This window comes from Erpetoichthys calabaricus, chromosome 2, assembly GCF_900747795.2.
Source record: "Erpetoichthys calabaricus chromosome 2, fErpCal1.3, whole genome shotgun sequence".
In the NCBI taxonomy this organism is placed as follows: Eukaryota; Metazoa; Chordata; class Cladistia; order Polypteriformes; family Polypteridae; genus Erpetoichthys; species Erpetoichthys calabaricus.
Genome location: NC_041395.2, coordinates 21,224,468 through 21,244,669, shown reverse-complemented (window position 1 = coordinate 21,244,669; position 20,202 = coordinate 21,224,468). Strand labels below are relative to the sequence as shown.

The following is a 20,202-nucleotide window of genomic DNA, read 5'->3' as shown; positions in this document are numbered from 1 at the left end:
GAATAGCAAGGGCACGAGCTGTAATCAGAATATAAGTTTAATGTCACTGTGCTCTGTATAAAAATCCACTCACATGTACAGGCCAGGCCAAAGTTAGCACACAGGGGCTCTCAGCATTTAGGACTGCTAGGCAAGCATTTGAAGAGAGAAGGTACAACTACGAAAATAGGCATTGTACTATTTCTGTATGTTAGAGATGAAATGGAATCCTCTCCTTCCCTTGTTTGGAACCTAAGTTAGGGCCTACACGTGGAGAAGACATCATAAAAGACTTGGACAGCAGCCAAACACTTCGAAGCCGACAGACAGATGGGTGATATCGCCATCCGTCCTGAAAAGCCTTCCAGCACAGCGACGAAAGATGGCAGACTGTATAGATCAAGATCCCACCTTGATAAAAGTATTGTCTTACTATAGGCTTCCCATCTGTAATGCCGCGTAAATCGTCAGTAAAGAAAGCTAAGCTATTTTCTCTTGTGTGATTTTTACCGCCGTATCACTATGGGAGGGATATCACCTTTTAATATCATATCTATATAGTTTTCGTTTACTTAAAACGCCGCAATTACTAAAGAACTTATTCCAACTAGGGAGCTATATTGCCCCCTAAAAGGAAACACGAGCAGAAAAAGGCCTTAATTACAGTAAGAGCCACATGTTCACCTTGCTAACGAGACGAGCTGACGGATCACCAGCCACCCAGCAGGTCTCATTTTGCTAGCAACTGAAGATGTTGTATGTAAAAAAAAACCTCAAAGTACCATCTGCAACCAGAAGGTGCAACCAGAATGAATAAGGAGTAGAGCTACTGAACACAGAGAGAAAGCACATTATGTGCTTATTTTAATTAGGTTTCATGTTGCGTTATACGTTTTCATTCTGTTTGGCTTTGAAATTAACACACCGATACTTTTTAAACTTACACTTTTACTGTAAAACTTCAGTAAAAATAATATTTGGAATTAACTTTCGTCAATATCACACTGAATTTTGATTCCGTGTTTGGACTTACATCGTGACAACGCAATGTATAACTGCCCGTGACTGAAAATCGTTTCTTTCTCTCTAATAAATAAACCGACTTTTTCGAATGTTTGTCCCTGTGATTTGTTAATTGTCACAGCAAAAGCTATTCTAACGGGAAACTGTAAACATTTTAATACGAATGGCATATCAAGATCTCCTTTGGTGTCTAATGTCATTAGTGAAGATGGACTACATTACCTTTCTTGTCGCCTGTTAAAATTTTACATGTCAGAATTGCTGCAGGAACCCTGTGGAATCTCCCGTGAATTGGTCTGCAGAAGACTGAGAGAAAAAGTCAGTGCACCTCGCCACCCCCTGGTCAAACAGGGAATTGTCACTATTCAAGCCCTTTAGCTGCCTCCTATGTGCATGTGTGTGACAATTATTATTATCTGTCATAGATCAGTGTTTCTCAACCACTGGGGCTCTGACACCATTGGGTCATGTGCTGCCGCCACTGGGTGGTGGTTTGCGATGGGTCACAGGTGGGACCGATGGCACTGCATGCTATTTATGACCTCATTTATCTTCGATCGTCTCACACATGTGAACCAACTGCTTTTACATGCCTGCTTGTTTCGCCAAGGGGACGTAGCTTTCACATGGGTGCTCGAGTCACCAAGTGTGCCAACTGCTCTAGCATTCATGCTCATTTCACCCAAAGGGGCATAACTTTCACCAAGGGGGGGGGACCCCTAATCCACCCTCACTGACATTAGCACTTGTCTCATCAATGGGGGACTCAACCGTTGTGGATTACGAATAGCATTTAGGAGGAAAATGGGTCTCAACACCATAACGGCTGAGAAACACTGTTATAGATTATTAGCAGAATAAAGGAAACACCTGAGAACTTGGAGGACACACACGTCATCATGGGTGCTGGAACCCTATGGAATTTCCCATGAATGGTCTGCAGAAGACTGAGAGAAAAAGTCAGTGCACCTCGCCACCTCCTGGTCAGACATGGAATTGTCACTATTCGAGCCCTTTAGCTGTCTCCTATGTGCACATGTGTGACATAATAAAAGGTCCTGATGATTTGTGCAGATTGTTACTAGAGAACACCAATTTAAAATGTTGTGTATCAGGATGCCCTTTGCTGTATGAACTATAATAACCGACGTCTACCATTTTATGAAGCATCTTACATCGTGTCTATTCACTCCACTTCACAATTATTTTCACTTCAGGTACTTCAAACCTCCAGCTTTGGGAATTTGTACGCAACCTTCTGCTGAATCCTAACCAGGACATCTTGGAATGGGAGGACAAAGAGTCAGGCATTTTCCGAGTGCTGAAGTCAGAGAAACTGGCACAACGCTGGGGCCAGGCAAAGAGAAATGGCAGAATGAACTATGAGAAGCTCAGTCGAGCCTTAAGGTGAGTTGCACTCGGGGTTATCCAGGTTTATAACCGTGAAAAAGTTACGACTGCAATATAGGCCGCTCCTAAAGTACGTTATTGAGGATGATACTCAAGGCCATAACTTTTATTATATGACAGTGACAGCCAGCTGAAAGGTGACATTAACGGCTTGAGCAGTTTTCTCTCAGAGTTGAGTGTTGAATGTTGATAATGGCAATGCAATAAATCGAGATCAGACGATTGATCGTCATGGTCTTTAAAATGTCTGCAACAAAAGTGAAGGTAACACAATGTCCAGCTTTGAATGCCACACCAACATCAGATGTAAAATGTAATTTGGTGAAGCTCATGCCAATAAAACACCAATACAGACATATGACATAATGCAGCGGGGCGTAACAAAAAAGGGGGCACAAATGTTGCTATATGTGGCGTAATTTCGCTATTCGTAGGAAAATTTTAAACTTGTAGCGGCGTATCGGCAGCAAAAAATATAGGAATAAATTTTATTAGGGTTTTAACAAAAACGTTACGGGGGGTGCAATTAAAACTGTTATGAAAACTCGGGTCGCAAATACTTAAAGGTTGGGAAACGCTGACATAATTAGAGCAGGAACTAGCAGGCATGAGACAAAACACGTTTAGCACAACTCCGATTGCGAATGCGGCTTCATGATACAAAATCCCCATGACATGAAATCTTCACCAAAGAAATGTACTGCATGTTTAATGTTACTTATTATTTAAAAATTAGAGCATTACAAAGTAAATTCAAATCTGTATGCAAGTACACAAGTGTTAAGGTCTATTGTTATAAGCATTTTCATTTGTATTCAAATTAAATACGGTAAACTCCTGCGAATTACAGAACCCCCACATGAATGCATTTTGGGGCCTATGATTACCGCGTATTGTGATAAATTTGACACGAGAAACGCGAGATGGACAATCACAGCGCAGGCAAATCACGTGGCCGAGACCAAGATATGTGACGTCCCCCCCGACAAAGTGCGTAGTTTTTTAGTGACCTTTAAGTTTTATAAAATGTAACCTATTACAATAAATTTCTGTGAGTATTTATAGTAGTATACGACACAAATGATTAATATTGCAGATACAAAAGTTATCCAATGAGTCGCTGAGCACGATAAACACGACATGAGTCCAGTTTGGCTGTTTCAGGGGACAGCAGTGCAGTTACGAAATGAAATCGCCGGCCTCCTGAAAGTCATGAAATGTTTTGTCCTACCGTGTTGCCGATGTGTGTGTGGAAGTTGGGAATGCCCCCAGGCAGCGATGGTTTCCAACCCAGAAAGATTCACATGAAACAAGCAGGCACAGGACAAGCAAAAATGAATAAGCAAAAGCGAAATCTGCACCATTAGCCAATTGTATACTTTCATCTCATCATTCACCACACACTAAAAACCCAAAACTGTCTATTATGGTGCATGGCAAAGGTGGTTGGGTGGGAGTGTTGGTCAATGGCTAGTTTGGAGGTCCGGCTAATACAGACAAGCACATCACAGATACTAAATTCTATTGTGCTGGGTATGTGGCCACAGTGTTAAATTTAGTGATGCACCATCTATTGGAATGACAAATGAAATGCATTTTGTTACTAAAAATATTTTTGATGCGCCATCTTTCAGAATGACAGAGACACAGCAACCGAACAGACGCATAGATACAATATTACTGGCCATTACTGAATTGTTCAAAGACATAATTAATACTCCCCTCTAACCAGTCTTGCCAACTTGGCGACTTTGTGTTTCGTGAAACACTACCAAGTAGGGTCTTAGACAGTAAGTCTTTTGGGACTTGATGTTTTTTGGAAGAAATAAGTGGATAGGACTGGCGAGCTTTGCTGGGCTGAATGGCCTGTTCTCGTCTGGAGTGTTCTGATGTTCTAATATCTACCGACTTTTCTGACCCCTTTGGCGACTTGATTTTAAAAAAGAGCCTAGCGAGAAATCCAGTGATATTTTCAGTTGACATGAGCGACTTTTCTTTCCTCAAGCCGTTGGCAACAGTTCATGTACTTATTCTGATTGTTATGCAGTTTGACGGAGCGCAGTAGACACGTTAAACTGGAAAATGTAGAGATCCAATTGGTGGAAAAAAAACCAGTCAGTCATTTTGATTTTCAAATTGATGGTCCAATAGGTGACAAGCAAAGGCAGACTTTGACTCACTCATCTTCAAATTGCCTTATCTCACAGTCCACAAGACATATTAAATAACGATCTGGCTTGAAGTTTACGCTTGTATATGGGGGTGGTGGACCCACCGGACAGTGACACTTGTCATTGCAGGCAGATGGAAAAACAGCGCACACCCGTGCAATACGTCATTTTATTGGCAAATGCCTGCATTTCAAGTATAGCGCTTGGTAAACGAATGATCGCTACTACTTTCTTTGAAAAATTAGCTTAATGTCGGTCCACATTACGCTGAATGGGGGCGGAGTCTAAAAGGTTAATATAGATATGCAAAGGAGGTCATTACGTCATCCTGAGACTTTTTGAGCATGCGTTAGCGACTTTCCATTGAGAATAGCTGGCAAAAGGGCCTCTTACTGAACTCTCTTCACACAAACGTTTGAAATTCAAGCCATTTTGCTCGTTGAAAGTTCCATGTGGGACTATAAGAGGTTGCAGTTCTGCATAATTCTAATTCCTACTGTACACTTGATGAAGAAATGATCAGCCCCACATTAACGTCCCACTCAGCAATGCCAGTTAACTGTATCAGACGCCCGTGTGAGATCAATAGCTGGTACTTTGTGTTGCCGTATTTCATATCTCGTACCTCTGCCACCAACTTATGGTGATCTATACAATCCTCCCGCACTGTTCCATTAGCGTCGGGATCGTTGCTACCCCACAAAGTGCAGTGTGCGTTGAAATCTCCACACCAGGTTCCACTTCTACTCCTGTGTCCACCCAATAGCCTCTTAACATTTCAGAAGTTAGCTAATCGCAATAATGATAGAAGTCGATTACAGCAGAACCCATCCTCGTATCTCCAGGTGGTACATTCCAGGACCTACTGCAGACGCCTGTGAACTCGACAGAGAAGTCGTTGTTCTTTTACATGCGTACTTAAGTTTAATGGTGCGTGCAATCAAACCATCGAGTGCTCGCTTACTGTTATGTGGCAAGACCTTAACAAACACTTCGTGAAACTTACAAAGCCTCTGTGAAGTGTTCAATCATCTCTGCAATGTGACGTCACTTTGGAGTGGTCTGCGGGGGCTTCACGGAAATGCGTTTCTCTTGATATTCCATGTTTAGTATAAGAGCAGCAAATCCTTCATAATAATCGAGTCATTTTAGCAGCACGTCAATACGCCACACAGCACAGACACGAATGACCGACCTACTGGTGGTTAATAAGCGTTATGAAGACCAGAAGAAGTCAAGGTCTTGTTACGTTAAGAGTAAATGAGTAACACAGTACCTAAACAAAAGTCTTACCAGATGAAACAATAAATTAGGCACAGTAAGACTTTACCAAAATTAAAAAGTAATAAAAAACGTTCATTATTATACTTGAGCTCTCTCATCTCTCTATCGATTGAACGCGATTCTGATGTTCTAGCTTAACTCTCCGGGTTATGACGGAGTAATGAAAAACACGCACACCTTAAACACATTTGTACATGTGTTTCTTAACAAAATATCTTCACTTATTATGGGTCCTCACCGGCTTCTCCATTCTTCGTTGCGTTCACTGATGGGAAGAACTTCACGGCTCCTCTCTGGTGTTGAAGAACTGCACAGATCACTACATGTTGGCGCCATTATTAAGAAAAATTGAGGGTTACTACGCTGTGATAACGCGGCAGGAGCAGGAACGCCCGCGTCTTGACATGTCAGTGTGGCAGAAGTGACGTCAGACACAGAGGCACAGCCCTGCACTCAGGGTTACCACTGCATGCTGAGCACGGAATGCATCAGTCTTTTATTTTTGGAATCTTCCATTTAACATTTTCAGGCTCACGATAAAATGTGGATAACTGAAACCGTAGAAACTGAATCCACTGATACTGAGATTTTATTGTACTTCTGTATTTGCATTTCATATATCTCACCTACTTCGTCCACTCTATTCCATATTAATGAAAAGTGGCTACACCAACCATCCATCTATCCATTACCCAACCCGCTATATCCTAACTACAGGGTCACGGGGGTCTGCTGGAGCCAATCCCAGGCAACACAGGGCGCAAGGCAGGAAACAAACCCCAGGTAGGGTGACAGCCCACCGCAGTGCACACACACACACATACACCAAGCACACACACTAGGGACAATTTAGATTCGCCAATCGACCTAACCTGTATGTCTTTGGACTGTGGGAGAAAACCAGAGCACCTGGAGGAAACCCACGCAGACACGAGGAGAACGAACCCAGGTCTCCTAACTGCGAGGCAGCAGCACTACCCACTGCGCCACCGTGCCGCCCACGGCTACACCAACCCCAACACCTAAATCCCTTCGTGCCGCATTAAATCCCTCTAATGTAAAATATAACTCAGGTTTTAACCAAGTTTATTGAATACATACAGGGCGGAGTGGTGGTTCTGAGGCTAGAGATCTGCACTGGCAATCGGAAGGTTGCCGGTTCGAATCCCGTCAATGCCATTAGGGACTCTGCTCTGTTGGGCCCTTAAGCAAGGCCCTTAACCTGCAATTGCTGAGCGCTTTGAGTAGTGAGAAAAGCGCTATATAAATGCAAAAAATTAAAAAAAAAAAAAAATTATTATACAGTCATATGAAAAAGTTTGGGAACCCCTCTCAGCCTACATAATAGTTGACTCTCCTTTCAACAATAAAGATAACAGTGGTATGTCTTTCATTTCCTAGGAACATCTGAGTACTGCGGTGTTTTCTGAACAAAGATTTTTAGTGACGCAGTATTTAGTTGTATGAAATTAAATCAAATGTGAAAAACTGGCTGTGCACAAATGTGGGTCCCCTTGTCATTGTGCTGATTTGAATGCCTGTCACTGCTCAATGCTGATTACTTACAACACCAAATTGGTTGGATGAGCTCGTTACGCCTTGAACTTCATAGACAGGTGTGTCCCATCATGAGATATAAAGGTATTTAAGGTGGTCATTTACAAGTTGTGCTTCCTTCCCTTTGACTCTCCTCTGAAGAGTGACAGCATGGGATCCTCAAAGCAACTCTCCAAAGATCTGAAAACAAAGATTGTTGAGTCTTATGGTTTAGGGGAAGGCTACAAAAAGCCATCTCAGAGGTTTAAACTGTCAGTTTCAACTGTAAGGAATGGAATCAGGAAATGGAAGGCCACAGGCACAGTTGCTGTTAAACCCAGCAGGTCTGGCAGGCCAAGAAAAATACAGGAGCGGCATATGAGCAGGATTGTGAGAATGATTACAGACAACACACAGATCACCTCCAAAGACCTGCAAGAACATCTTGCTGCAGATGGTGTATCTGTACATCGTTCTACAATTCAGCACAATTTACACAAAGAATATCTGTATGGCAGGGTAATGAGAAAGAAGCCCTTTCTGCACACACGCCACAAACAGAGTCGCTTGTTGTATGTAAATGCTCATTTAGACAAGCCAGTCATTTTGGAACAAAGTGCTTTGGACTGATGAGACAAAAATTGAGTTATTTGGTCAGAACAAAAAGCGCTTTGCATGGCCGAAGAAGAACACCGCATTCCAAAAAAAAACACCTGCTACCTACTGTCAAATGTGGTGGAGATTCCATCATGCTGTGGGGCTGTGTGGCTAGTTCAGGGACTGGGGCCCTTGTTAAAGTCGAGGGTCGGATGAATTCAACCCAATATCAACAAATTCTTCAGGATAATGTTCAAGCATCAGTCACAAAGTTGAAGTTACGCAGGGGTTGGATATTCCAACAAGACAATGACCCAAAATACAGTTCGAAATCTACAAAGGCATTCATGCAGAGGGAGAAGTACAATGTTCCGGAATGGCTGTCACAGTCCCCTGACTTGAATATCATTGAAAATCTATGGGATGATTTGAAGCAGGGTGTCCATCAAATTGAACTGAACTGGAGAGATTTTGTATGAAAGAATGGTCAACAATACCTCGATCCAGAATCCAGACACTCATCAAAGGCTATAGGAGGATAGCGTCTAGAGGCTGTTAGATTTGCAAAAGGAGGCTCAACTAAGTATTGATGTCATATCTCTGTTGGGGTGCCCACATTTATGCACCTGTCTAATTTTGTTATGATGCATATTGCATATTTTCTGTCACTGCTGAAATACTACTGTTTCCATAAGGCATGTCAGATATTAAAAGGAAGTTGCTACTTTGAAAGCTCAGCCAATGAGAAACAAAAATCCAAAGAATTAAGAGGGGTTCCCAAACTTTTTCATATGACTGTATGTGTGCATATGCATTAAAATTCAAGTTGATTAGGATTTATAAAGGGAGGTACGTGGAACTTAGTGTACACAGTTTCATGCATCTGAATTTTTTTGAGTACGCACATTTCTTTTTTTGTCCATACGCCATGTTTTAGTCTGACTTCTACACACTGAATTATACATGAGGCCCTTGGAGAAAAAGCCAAATCCTCTATAAAGTTTATAAATTCCTTTCAGACATCTAACATTCCACTTTAAAAAAGTAAACATCATACTGTTAAAAAAATTAACTTAAAGTTGCACCTTGTAGTACATCACTGACTGCCTCAAATGACAGACCCCCCCCCTATTCTAAGATATTAAAATTATTTTTCATGTCTGAGCTCTCCACTGGTTTTGACATAAATACCCAGAGGGAGGGCTCAGGCGGGGTGATGTCATAGTGGCCCCGCCTCTAAGGTCTCTACCCACCAAGAAGGTGGAGTGATGTCTCAGTGGCCCCGCCTCTTAGATCTCCACCCACGAAGAAGAGGGAACATAAATAAACTTGTAGACACAGTACATAATTAACCAGTCATAAAGAAAATCAACACAATAATTTGAAATATAAGAAATGAATCCTCCAAAGACAATAAAAATGGCAATAAAACATCTAAACATACCGCGACACAAGGGAGCGCCACCGAGCCCCGATCCCCAGGTACAACTGCTATCAAACAGTCACAGGTTCATATAAATTAATTTTATTGGCACAAAAGTACCTCCAACAGGCTCCGTCTCAGTTCATCAAGCTCATCATAATATCTACAACATGCAATATTTAGCTTCCTGTCCCAATTCCAACACCTCCTCTGAGGTGATGCAGCCCCTTTTTATTTCAGACCCAGGAGTACTTCTGGTACTGTAGCACCAACATTATGTTGTTACTTCCAGGTCAGGTGGAAGTCCCTTCGAGACTGGGATCAGTTTCTTCTCCAGCTCTCACTGGTGGCACCCATAATGCTGAGCAGGGTTGTTCCACATGACTACAGCTGCCAACACTGCCTGTGGGCACATACAGGAATATATTGGCCCAGGAGTACTGCCGCCTAGAGTATTGGGAGGGGTGAAGTATCCTGGATGGTTGTCTCCCTTAACGCATCGCCTTTATAGTTCTGTCCATTCTAGCTGGACCCTTCATCTAATGTCTCATCCTATCCAACAAAAGGGCATTCCAGTAATCCAAAGGACTTCAGACCAGTTGCTCTTACTTCATTCATCATGAAGACTTTTGAGTGTCTGGCCCTAAAACAGCTTCGACCCCTGAACTTCTGGACCCCCTGCAGTTTGCCTATCAGACACATGTAGGTGTGACGGACGCTCTCATCTACACTCTTCACAGAGCTTACTCCCATTTGGACAAAGCCGGCACCACAGTCAGGATCAGGATCATCTTTGACTTTGTCACGGTTTTTAACACCATTCTGCCTCATCAACTGGGGAAAAAGCTCAAGGCTTTGAATCAGTGGTGTAGCGTAGTAGGGGCGGCCCGCCCTGGGCGGCACTTTTAGGGGGCAGCAAAATTTCACAATAAATAATAATAATATCTTGTAAAAATTTGAACCATACCTAAATAAGGGGGCGGCGGAATTTACCTCCGCCCCAAGCGGTTGACACCCACGCTACGCTACTGCTTTGAATCTTCATGCCACCTCAATCTCCTGGATCACGGACTACCTAAAAATAACAGATAGCAGTTTATGAGGCTGAGGGGCTGTGTGTCAGAAATAGTGGTGTGTCATACTAGAGCACCTCAGGGCACTGTCCTGTCTCCCTTCCTGTTCACCCCTCTACACAATGGACTTCCAGTACAGTACCAGTACTTCCCATCTATTGAAACACTCAGATGACTCGTCCATCATTAGTAATGGAGATGAGTCCCAGTACAGGGAAGTCGTGGAGGACTTCATCTTGTGGTGCAGAGACAACAACCTGCAACTCAACGTCACCAACACAAAAGAGCTGGTGGTGGACTTCCGACATGCCAAGGAGCCTCTGAGACAAGTCAGCTTTCAGTGGGAGGATGTGGAAGTGGTGCAGAGCAGCAAGGATCTGGGGGTCCACCTCAACAACAAACCGGACTGGTCTGACAACACAGAGTGGGCCTGAGCAGACTGGACTTGCAAAGGAGACTCAGGACTTTTAATGTGTGCAGCAAGTTGCTGGAAATGTTCTACCAGTCCATAGTAGCCACTGTGGTGTTCTACACTGAGGTCTTCTGGGGGAAGCAACCTGAGCTCAAAAGAAGCACAACGCCTGAAGAAACTTAACAGGAAAGTCTGCTTCATCACAGGTAGAACCCTGGACATTTATGCTTCTTTGCTTAGCAGACACTTTTATCCAAAGTGTCTTACAACAGAACTGGACACCCTGGAAGCTGTTGTGGAAAAGAAGATGGTGGTAAAGTATGGATACCATGATGAAAAGTCCCCTCCATCTCCTCCAGGAGGCGCTCTCTTGGAGCACTTTTAGCCACAGGCTCATACCACTGTAGTGTGTGAAGAGGCGCCTTTGGGGGTCTTTTTTTGCCTGCAGTTATGAGGCAATTCAACGCGTCTATGGGACATCCCCAAACTAAATGCTAATATTCGTTAAGTTGCAAATTAAAATGTGAAGTTCATTTTGTAATGTCTGTACAAAGTACATAAGAAGTTGGACAAACGAGAGGAGACCATTCAGTCCTTCAAGCTTGGGTAGCTCAGCTGTCCCAAGTCACGAGTCAGACATTTATTAGCAGGGCTGTGGTTGGGGTGCGAGCCGAGGGCTCCATAATGGGAGGCAGCAGTGCTACAACTGCACCACCGTTGATTGATCAATCGATTGATTGATTGATTATCTGTCCTGTGAGTCTGTGTCCAAGTTCAAAGTTTATTGTACTGCGCACAACACGTTTCCCTGTACAATGAAAGTCTTTCTCTGCTGTCCACACCAAATGACAAAATCAACGAATAAAGGTAAACACAAATAATAAGTAGCAGATAGATAATAAGTAACAGAGGCAGCATAAAGTATAAAAACAGAATAGAAGTATAAAGTGTAAGGTGCAGGTAGGTGTGTGATGGACAAGTCCAATACAGTTGTGTGAGTAGATGGAATGAGGTGAACCACAGTTATAAACTCCAGTAAGTTATTTAGGAGTCTAATGGCCTTGGAGAAGAAAGAGTTCTTTAGCCTGGAAGTCCTGCATTTCATACTCCAATACCTCCTGCCTGAGGGTAGAAGTGTGAACAGTTCGTGTGGGTGGGGTCCCTGAGGATCGAGGCAGTTCTCCTGCAGACTCTGCAGTTGTAGATGCTCTGCTGAGAGGGCAGTGGGGTCCTGGTGATCTTCTCTGCAGGCGTTTGTGGTCCATAGCAGTAGTGTTGCTATACCACACAGTGATGCAGCTGGTCAAGATGCGCTCAACAATGCAGCTGTAGAAGTTGCCGAGGATCTTAGTCGACATACCAAACTTCCTCAGCCTCCTCAGAAAGTACAGCCGCTGTTGAGCCCTCTTGACCAGCTGTGTGGTGTTAAGGGTCCAAGTGAGGTCCTCACTGATGTAGACGCCCAGGTATTTAATGCTGCTCACCCTCTCCACTTCAAGCCCTCGGATGAACAGTGGCCGGTGAGGTCTCCTCTCCTTCATCATGTCCACTATCATCTCCTTCGTCTTGTCTGTGTTGAGGGTGAGGTTGTTGTCCTCACACCATGACACCAGACTGGCCACCTCCCTCCTGTAGGCCACCTCGTCCCCTCCAGTGATGCGTCCAGTCACTGTGGTGTCGTCTGTGAACTTCAGGATGATGTCGTGGGTGAACAGGGTGTAGAGGATGGGGCTGAGGACGCATCCCTGTGGGGTGCCTGTGCTTGTGATAATGGTGGCTGAAATCCTATTACCAATCCTGATAGACTGGGGCCTGCCAGTCAGAAAGTCTAGGAGCCAGTCACAGAGGGTGGGGTGCAGGCCAAGTGCAGACAGCTTATGGGTGATAGCCATGTTAAAGGCAGAGCTGTAGTCAACAAAGAGCATCCTGATGTAGGAGTCTTTGTTCTCCAGATGGGAGAGGGAATGATGTAGTACTGCCGCGATGGCATCTGAGGTGGACCTGTTGGGCCGGTTGGCATACTGCAGTGGGTCCAGAGTGTCCGGTATGCTGCTGTGAATGTGGACCAGCACCACTCTCTCAAATCACTTCATGATGATTGGAGTGAGTGCTACCGGCCTGTAGTCATTCAGACAGGTGGGTGGGCTTTTTTTTAGCAAGGGGGACGATGACTGTAGTCTTAAAGCAGGACGGAATGATGCGCCGACTGAGGAAAAGGTTGAAGATGGAGCAGAGAACATCAGCCAGGTTGTTGGCACATGCTCTGAGAGCCCGCCCAGGGATGTTGTCTGGTCCAGCTGCCTTATGGGGGTTGATATTCCTTGTGATTTCTAGGCATCTGACTATCTCCTTAGGATTAATAAAGTTGACGTAATCTCAAGGGCGGCACGGTGGCGCAGTGGGTAGTGATGCTGCCTCACAGTTAGGAGACCTTCCCGGGTCCTCCCTGCGTGGAGTTGGCATGTTCTCCCCGTGTCTGCGTGGGTTTCCTCCCACAGTCCAAAGACATGCAGGTTAGGTGCATTGGCGATTCTAAATTGGTGTGTGGGTGTGGGTGTGCCCTGCAGTGGGCTGGTGCCCTGCCCGGGGTTTGTTTCCTGCCTTGTGCCCTGTGTTGGCTGGGATTGGCTCCAGCAGACCCCCGTGACCCTGTAGTTAGGATATAGCAGGTTGGATAATGGATGGATGGATGTAATCTCATCTGATCTCTAACAGTACGCTAACACATGACGCATACGCCATCCCGTTTCTTATCGAGGCTCAGCCAAGCGCAGGATATTCGCTGAGTGACTCGGGAATAAAACAGACAGAGACTGTCAGAGAGCGTGGGGGGATTGGGGGTCACATCATCAGGCGGCGTGTGCTTCTATGACCGTGTTCATTCCTGCCTCGCACCCCATGCCAGCTGGGAGAGGCTCCAGCTCCCCCCTATGACCCAGTCTAAGCCAGTTAGAAAATGACATGACATGATGGTATACTGCGCTACTTTACTTTACCCGTTCAGTGTACGTTCACTGGCGGCTGTCTGGCTGATCGTGGTGGGCCCGTGTGGACCGACATTTTTTTGTTTTTGTTCTTAATGTCACCTCATACAATTTCTTGTATTCTGAATTTGTTAAGTTTTCACATATCCCTTTGGGTCAGAGCGCCCCCTGGAGGACCACCTTAACTCAAGGGCCCAACAGAGTTGGATCCCTTTTAGCAGTAACAGGGATTTGATCCAGCAGCCGAGATCCTTAGCCTCAGAGCTACCACTCTGATCCCAGTCCATCCCAGTTACTGTGACCCTAAACTAAATGAACCAGTTTTGATAGTGGATGGGCAGTTGGTTGGTTGGTCTGCTTTCAAACAAGTTGAATCTGTCTCACCAAACCGAGAAAAAAAATGGAGACCGCCTCAGCGATGAAAGCGTGGAAATAAGAAGGTGGTCAGTAGGCTTCTTCGTGGTGAAAGATGAAAGTAGCAAACAGGAAGCATCGCCGATTGCCATCAGAGCCTCCTCTTGGCTTGCAGGCACAGCGGAGATTGCAGTGATAGACGCAGCAGCAGCGAGAGCGGAGAGGAGGTGAAGTGACAGTCAAGATGACACAGCGTTTGATGCAATCAACCAACGGGCAGATAATCAAGCAGAGCGGATGGGAAAATCTCTTCGCCGAAACGCAAGTTCTAAGAAAATGGACCTTTAAAATGTCGATGAGCTGCTCTTTAGGACATAACTCTCACCTCACAGTTCACACATCCAATACTGACACAGTTTGTCTTACATGACGTGGGCCGAACCGGACACATTTAGTAAGGGGGGGCTGTCATCAGAACAGCTGCAACAAACTTGAATCACGTGAGAAAATAACGGCAGCCAGCGTGGCGTAGTGGATAAGGTGAGGTGAGTGTGCCGACTCGGTGTGACCCTCAGCAAGTCCCTTCACCTGCCTGTGTTCTGATTGGAAAAACAAAAGAAATGTCCCCAATTGTCTCTCAGATACCAGCAGCCATGTCACCTGCACTTCAGATGAGGTCATCCGCATGTTCAGGCCCGGCCAGTTCTGGGAAAAGCTTGGGTCGCTGCTGGAAGAGGTGCTGGTAGGGCCAGCAGGGGGCGCTTCGTCTGTGGTCTGAATTTGGATCTCTAATCCCCAGTGCAGTGACTTTCTATCTATTATATATTGCTTTTCATATCTAACTATGGGCGGCACACACGGTGGCCGAGACCTGGGTTCGCTTCCCGGGTTCTCCCCATGTCTGCGTGGGTTTCCTCCCACAGTCTAAAGACATTCAGGTTAGGTGGACTGGCAATTCTAAATTGTCCCTAGTGTGTGCTTGGTGTGTGGGTGAGTGTGGGTGTGCGCCCTGCCCGGGGTTTGTTTCCTGCCTTGCGCCATGTGTTGGCTGGGATTGGCTCCAGCAGACCCCGTGACCTTATGTTCAGATTCAGCGGGTTGGAAAATGGATGGATACTAATCTATCTATATAATAGTGCCTTTAATTTCTATCTATTTGTTATATAGTGCTTTTAATTTCTAACTATCTAATGTATAGTGAATTTCTACCAAGCTATCAATCTATCTATTATATAATGCCTTTCATATCTATCTGAAGCTAAGCATGTATGGCCCAGCAAGTACTTGGATAGGAGACCATCTGAGAAAAAGCTTGGGTCGCTGCTAGAAGAGGTGTTGGTGATGCCAGCAGGGGGCGCTTAGTCTGTGGTCTGAATGTGGATCCCTAATCTCCATTGCAGTGACTTTGTATTATATATTGCTTTTCATATCTATCTATCTATCTAATAGTGCCTTTAATTTCAATCCATTTATTGTATAGTGAATTTCTACCAAGCTATCTATCATATAGTGCCTTTCATATCTATCTATCTATCTATCATATAGTGCCTTTCATATCTATTATATATTGCTTTTCATATCTATCTATCTATCTATCTATCTATCTATCTATCTATCTATCTATCTATCTATCTAATAGTGCCTTTAATTTCTATCCATTTATTGTATAGTGAATTTCTACCAAGCTATCTATCATATAGTGCCTTTCATATCTATCTATCTATCTATCTATCTATCATATAGTGCCTTTCATATCTATTATATATTGCTTTTCATATCTATCTATCTATCTATCTATCTATCTATCTAATAGTGCCTTTAATTTCTATCCATTTATTGTATAGTGAATTTCTACCAAGCTATCTATCATATAGTGCCTTTCATATCTATCTATCTATCTATCATATAGTGCCTTTCATATCTATCTATCTATCTATCATAGTGCCTTTCATATCTATCTATCATATAGTGCCTTTCATATCTATCTATCATATAGTGCCTTTCATATCTATCTATCTATCTATCTATTATATAGTTCCTTTCATATCTATCTATCTATCATATAGTGCCTTTCATATCTATCTATCTATCTATCATAGTGCCTTTCATATCTATCTATCATATAGTGCCTTTCATATCTATCTATCTATCTATCTATTATATAGTTCCTTTCATATCTATCTATCTATCTATCTATCATATAGTGCCTTTCATATCTATCTATCTATCTATCATATAGTGCCTTTCATATCTATCTATCATATAGTGCCTTTAATTTCTATCCATTTATTGTATAGTGAATTTCTACCAAGCTATCTATCATATAGTGCCTTTCATATCTATCATATAGTGCCTTTCATATCTATCTATCTGTCTATCTATCATATAGTGCCTTTCATATCTATCTATCTATCTATCATATAGTGCCTTTCATATCTATCTATCTATCTATCTATTATATAGTGCCTTTCATATGTCGCTGCTGGGAGAGGTGTTGGTGAGGCCAGCAGGGGACGCTTACCCTGTGGTCCGAATGTGAATCCCAATGTCGCACTGCAGTGATGGGGGACACTATGCTGTAGAAATGTCACTGTCCTTCAGATGAGACATAAAGCAGAGGTTCTGACTCTCTGTGGTCAGAGCAAGCTTTGTGAAGAGTAGGGTGTAAACCGATGTCCTGGGTAAATTGCCCACCATGGCCTGGTCATTCTAGCCCCCTAATCATTCCCTGTCTCTGATTGGTTATCTCTCTCACCACCAAATAGCCAATGTGTGGTGAGCGGACTCAAGCAATCATGGCTGCCATTGCATCATTAGTGTTGCTTGAAGTGGCTCACCATTCACTGTGTAAAGTGCTTTGAGTAGTGAAAAAAGCACAATATAAATGTAAAGAATTATATTATTATGATTAAATGTGCGATGCCTCAGATAAAGGCGTCAGTCAAATAATAAGTAATAAAATAACCTAATGTGCCAACTGTCTGCAGTTCAACAGCAGCTGAAAAATGGAGGAAGGTGTGAATCTGAGTGTGCAGTGCCATTAGATTTGTGTTTGTTTTTTTTTTTTTTTTTTTTTTTTATTTTGGGCAAAGTATGAGTCAAAGCAGCGTTTTTCTCTCTCTTGGTCTCCCCTTAGAGCAGTCAGCCCACCTTATCTAAGATGCCCTCCTCAGGACACCAGACAGACTTCACCTTTACCACTTCTTCTTCTTTCGGCAGCTCCCGTTAGGGGTCTCCACAGCAGACCATCTTCTTCCATATCTTCCTGTCCTTGTCATCTTGTTCTGTCACACCCATCACCTGCATGTCCTCTCTCACCACATCCATAAACCTTCTCTTAGGCCTTCCTCTTCTCCTCTTCCCTGACAGCTCTATCCTTAGCATCCTTCTCCTAATATACCCAGCATCTCTCCTCTGCACATGTCCAAACCAACGCAATCTCGCCTCTCTGACTTTGTCTCCCAACCGTCCAACTTGAGCTGACCCTCTAATGTCCTCATTTCTAGTCCTGTCCATCCTCTTCACACCCAGTGCAAATCTTAGCATCTTTAACTCTGCCACCTCTAGCTCTGTCTCCTGCTTTCTGATCAGTGCCACCGTCTCCAGCCCATCCTGTAGACCTTCCCTTTCACTCTTGCTGATACCCGTCTGTCACAAATCACTCCTGACACTCTTCACCCATTCCACCCTGCCTGCACTCTCTTCTTCACCTCTCTTCCACACTCCCCATTACTCTGTACTGTTGATCCCAAGTATTTAAACTCATCCACCTTCTCCAAATCTACTCCCTCATCCTCACCATTCCTGCTGACCTTCATTCCTCTCCTCTCTAGAGCATATCTCCACCTCTCCAGGGTCTCCTTCACCTGCTCCCTACTATTGCTGCTAATCACAATGTCTTTAGCAAACATCATAGTTCACAGGGACTCCTGTCTAATCTTGTCTGTCAATCTGTCCATCACCATTGCAAATAAGAAAAGGGCTCAGATTTGATCCCTGATGTAATCCCACCTCCGTCACTCCTACAACAGACCTCACCACTGTCACACTTCCCTCGTACATATCCTGTACCACTCTTACGTACTTCTCTGCCACTACCGACTTCCTCATACAATACCACAACTCCTCTTGAGGCACCCTGTCATATGCTTTCTCCAGGTCCACAAAGACGCAATGCAACTCCTTCTGGCCTTCTGTAAACTTCTCCATCAACACCCTCAGAGCAAACATCACATCTGTGGCATGAAACCATCCTGCTGCTCACTTATCATCACCTCACTTCTTAACCTATTTTCCACTACTCTTTCCCATAACTTCATGCTGTTGCTCATCAATTTTATTCCCCTGTAGTTACTACAGTCCTGCACATCCCCCTTATTCTTAAATATCTGCACCAGTACACTTCTTCTCCACTCCTCAGGCATCCTCTCACTTTCCAAGATTCCATTAAACAATCTGGTTAAAAACTCCACTGCCATCTCTCCTAAACACCTCCATGCTTCCTTAGGTATGTCATCTGGACCAACGGCCTTTCCATTTTTCATCCTCTTCATAGCTGTCCTTAATTCCTTCTTGCTAATCCGTTGCACTTCCTGATTCACTATCTCCACATCATCCAACCTCTTCTCTCTCTCGTTCTCTTCATTCATCAGCCTCTCAAAGTCCTCTTTCCATCTGCTCAACACACTCTCCTCTCTTGTCCATCTTTATTCTTTATCACCCTAACCCGCTGTACATCTTTCCCAGCTCGGTCCCACTGTTTAGCCCATCGGTCCTTTTCTCCCTCCTTAGTGTCCAGCCTCTCATACAACTCATCATACGCCTTTTCTTTAGCCTTCACCACCTCTCTCTTCACCTTGCGCCTTATCTCCTTGTACTCTTGTCTACTTTTTATTTTAGTTTTACTTTTGTTTTAGAAGAATTAAGAGGATAAGACTGGCAGGCTTCGTTGGGCTGAATTGCCTCTTATCATCTTGATTGTTCTAATACTTTAATGTTCCAAAATAACATCAAGTTGAGTTTTAAAAGTCACTAAAGTCTTACTGTCTACCACTCTACTTGGTCGCTTATTCCAGGTGTCTATCGTTCTTTGTGTAAAGAAAAACTTCCTAATGTTTGTATGAAATTTACCCTTCACAAGGTTCCAACTGTGTTCCCGTGTTCTTGATGAACTCATTTTAAAGTCACCGTCTCGATCCACCAGACTAATTCACTTCATCATTTTAAACACTTCAGTCAGGTCTCCTCTTCATCTTCTTTTTCTTAAACTCTAAAGGCTCAGCTCTTTTATTCTTCCCTCATAATTCATCCCCTGTAGCCCTGAATCAGCCTAGTCGCTCCTCTCTGGACCTTCTCTACCTTTTTCTCCACCCAGTACTCCAGACGAGGCCTCACCAGTGTGTTATAAGAGTGTTTCATCTTCGGTGGACGGCGTGTGTGTGTTCCCAGTGCTGCACAAGCTCTTTCTCTCAGTGCCTCGCTGACGTGAACTAATCGATGAGATCAAAAACGCCCTGATTAACAAGCATTAACACTCCTGTCTCCCCTCTTTCCACAGACATTACTATAAAACTGGCATTCTAGAGCGGGTCGACAGGAGGCTGGTGTACAAATTTGGCAAAAAAGCCCACGGATGGAGGGAAGGCCAAGACAAAGGGCAGTGAGCAGAATCCAATTTTACTAATTGAAAACTGTGAAAGAGGAGAAGAACAAGATGACAATGACGAAGATGAGAGATGACCGCTCTGCACTTCCTCCTCTCTCCTCCAGATGCGCAATGTGTGCCTCAGACGACCACATCAAAAAATGTTTTGTTTTTTTTGTTGCTTTTGTTCATGCACCTGCAGAAATTGAAATGTTATTATTTTTGTTTGCTACATTTACTGTGATATTCATTTTTTTTTTAATTATTCAGTGGTTCAGGGTTGGTAATAATAAATTATTAGTCTGTTCAGCA

General features: G+C 43.8%; 1 protein-coding gene across 1 annotated transcript in view; it reads left to right on the top strand.

The window, feature by feature from the left end:
* The window catches only part of LOC114645684 (ETS-related transcription factor Elf-5-like), a 73,038-nt gene extending 52,836 nt beyond the window's left edge, over window positions 1-20,202 (top strand). The window contains exons 6-7 of the mRNA XM_028793508.2: window positions 2,220-2,409; window positions 19,804-20,202. Of these exons, the coding sequence (XP_028649341.1) occupies window positions 2,220-2,409; window positions 19,804-19,909 (296 nt within the window). The 3' untranslated portion in view covers window positions 19,910-20,202. The remainder of the gene's footprint in view (window positions 1-2,219; window positions 2,410-19,803) is intronic.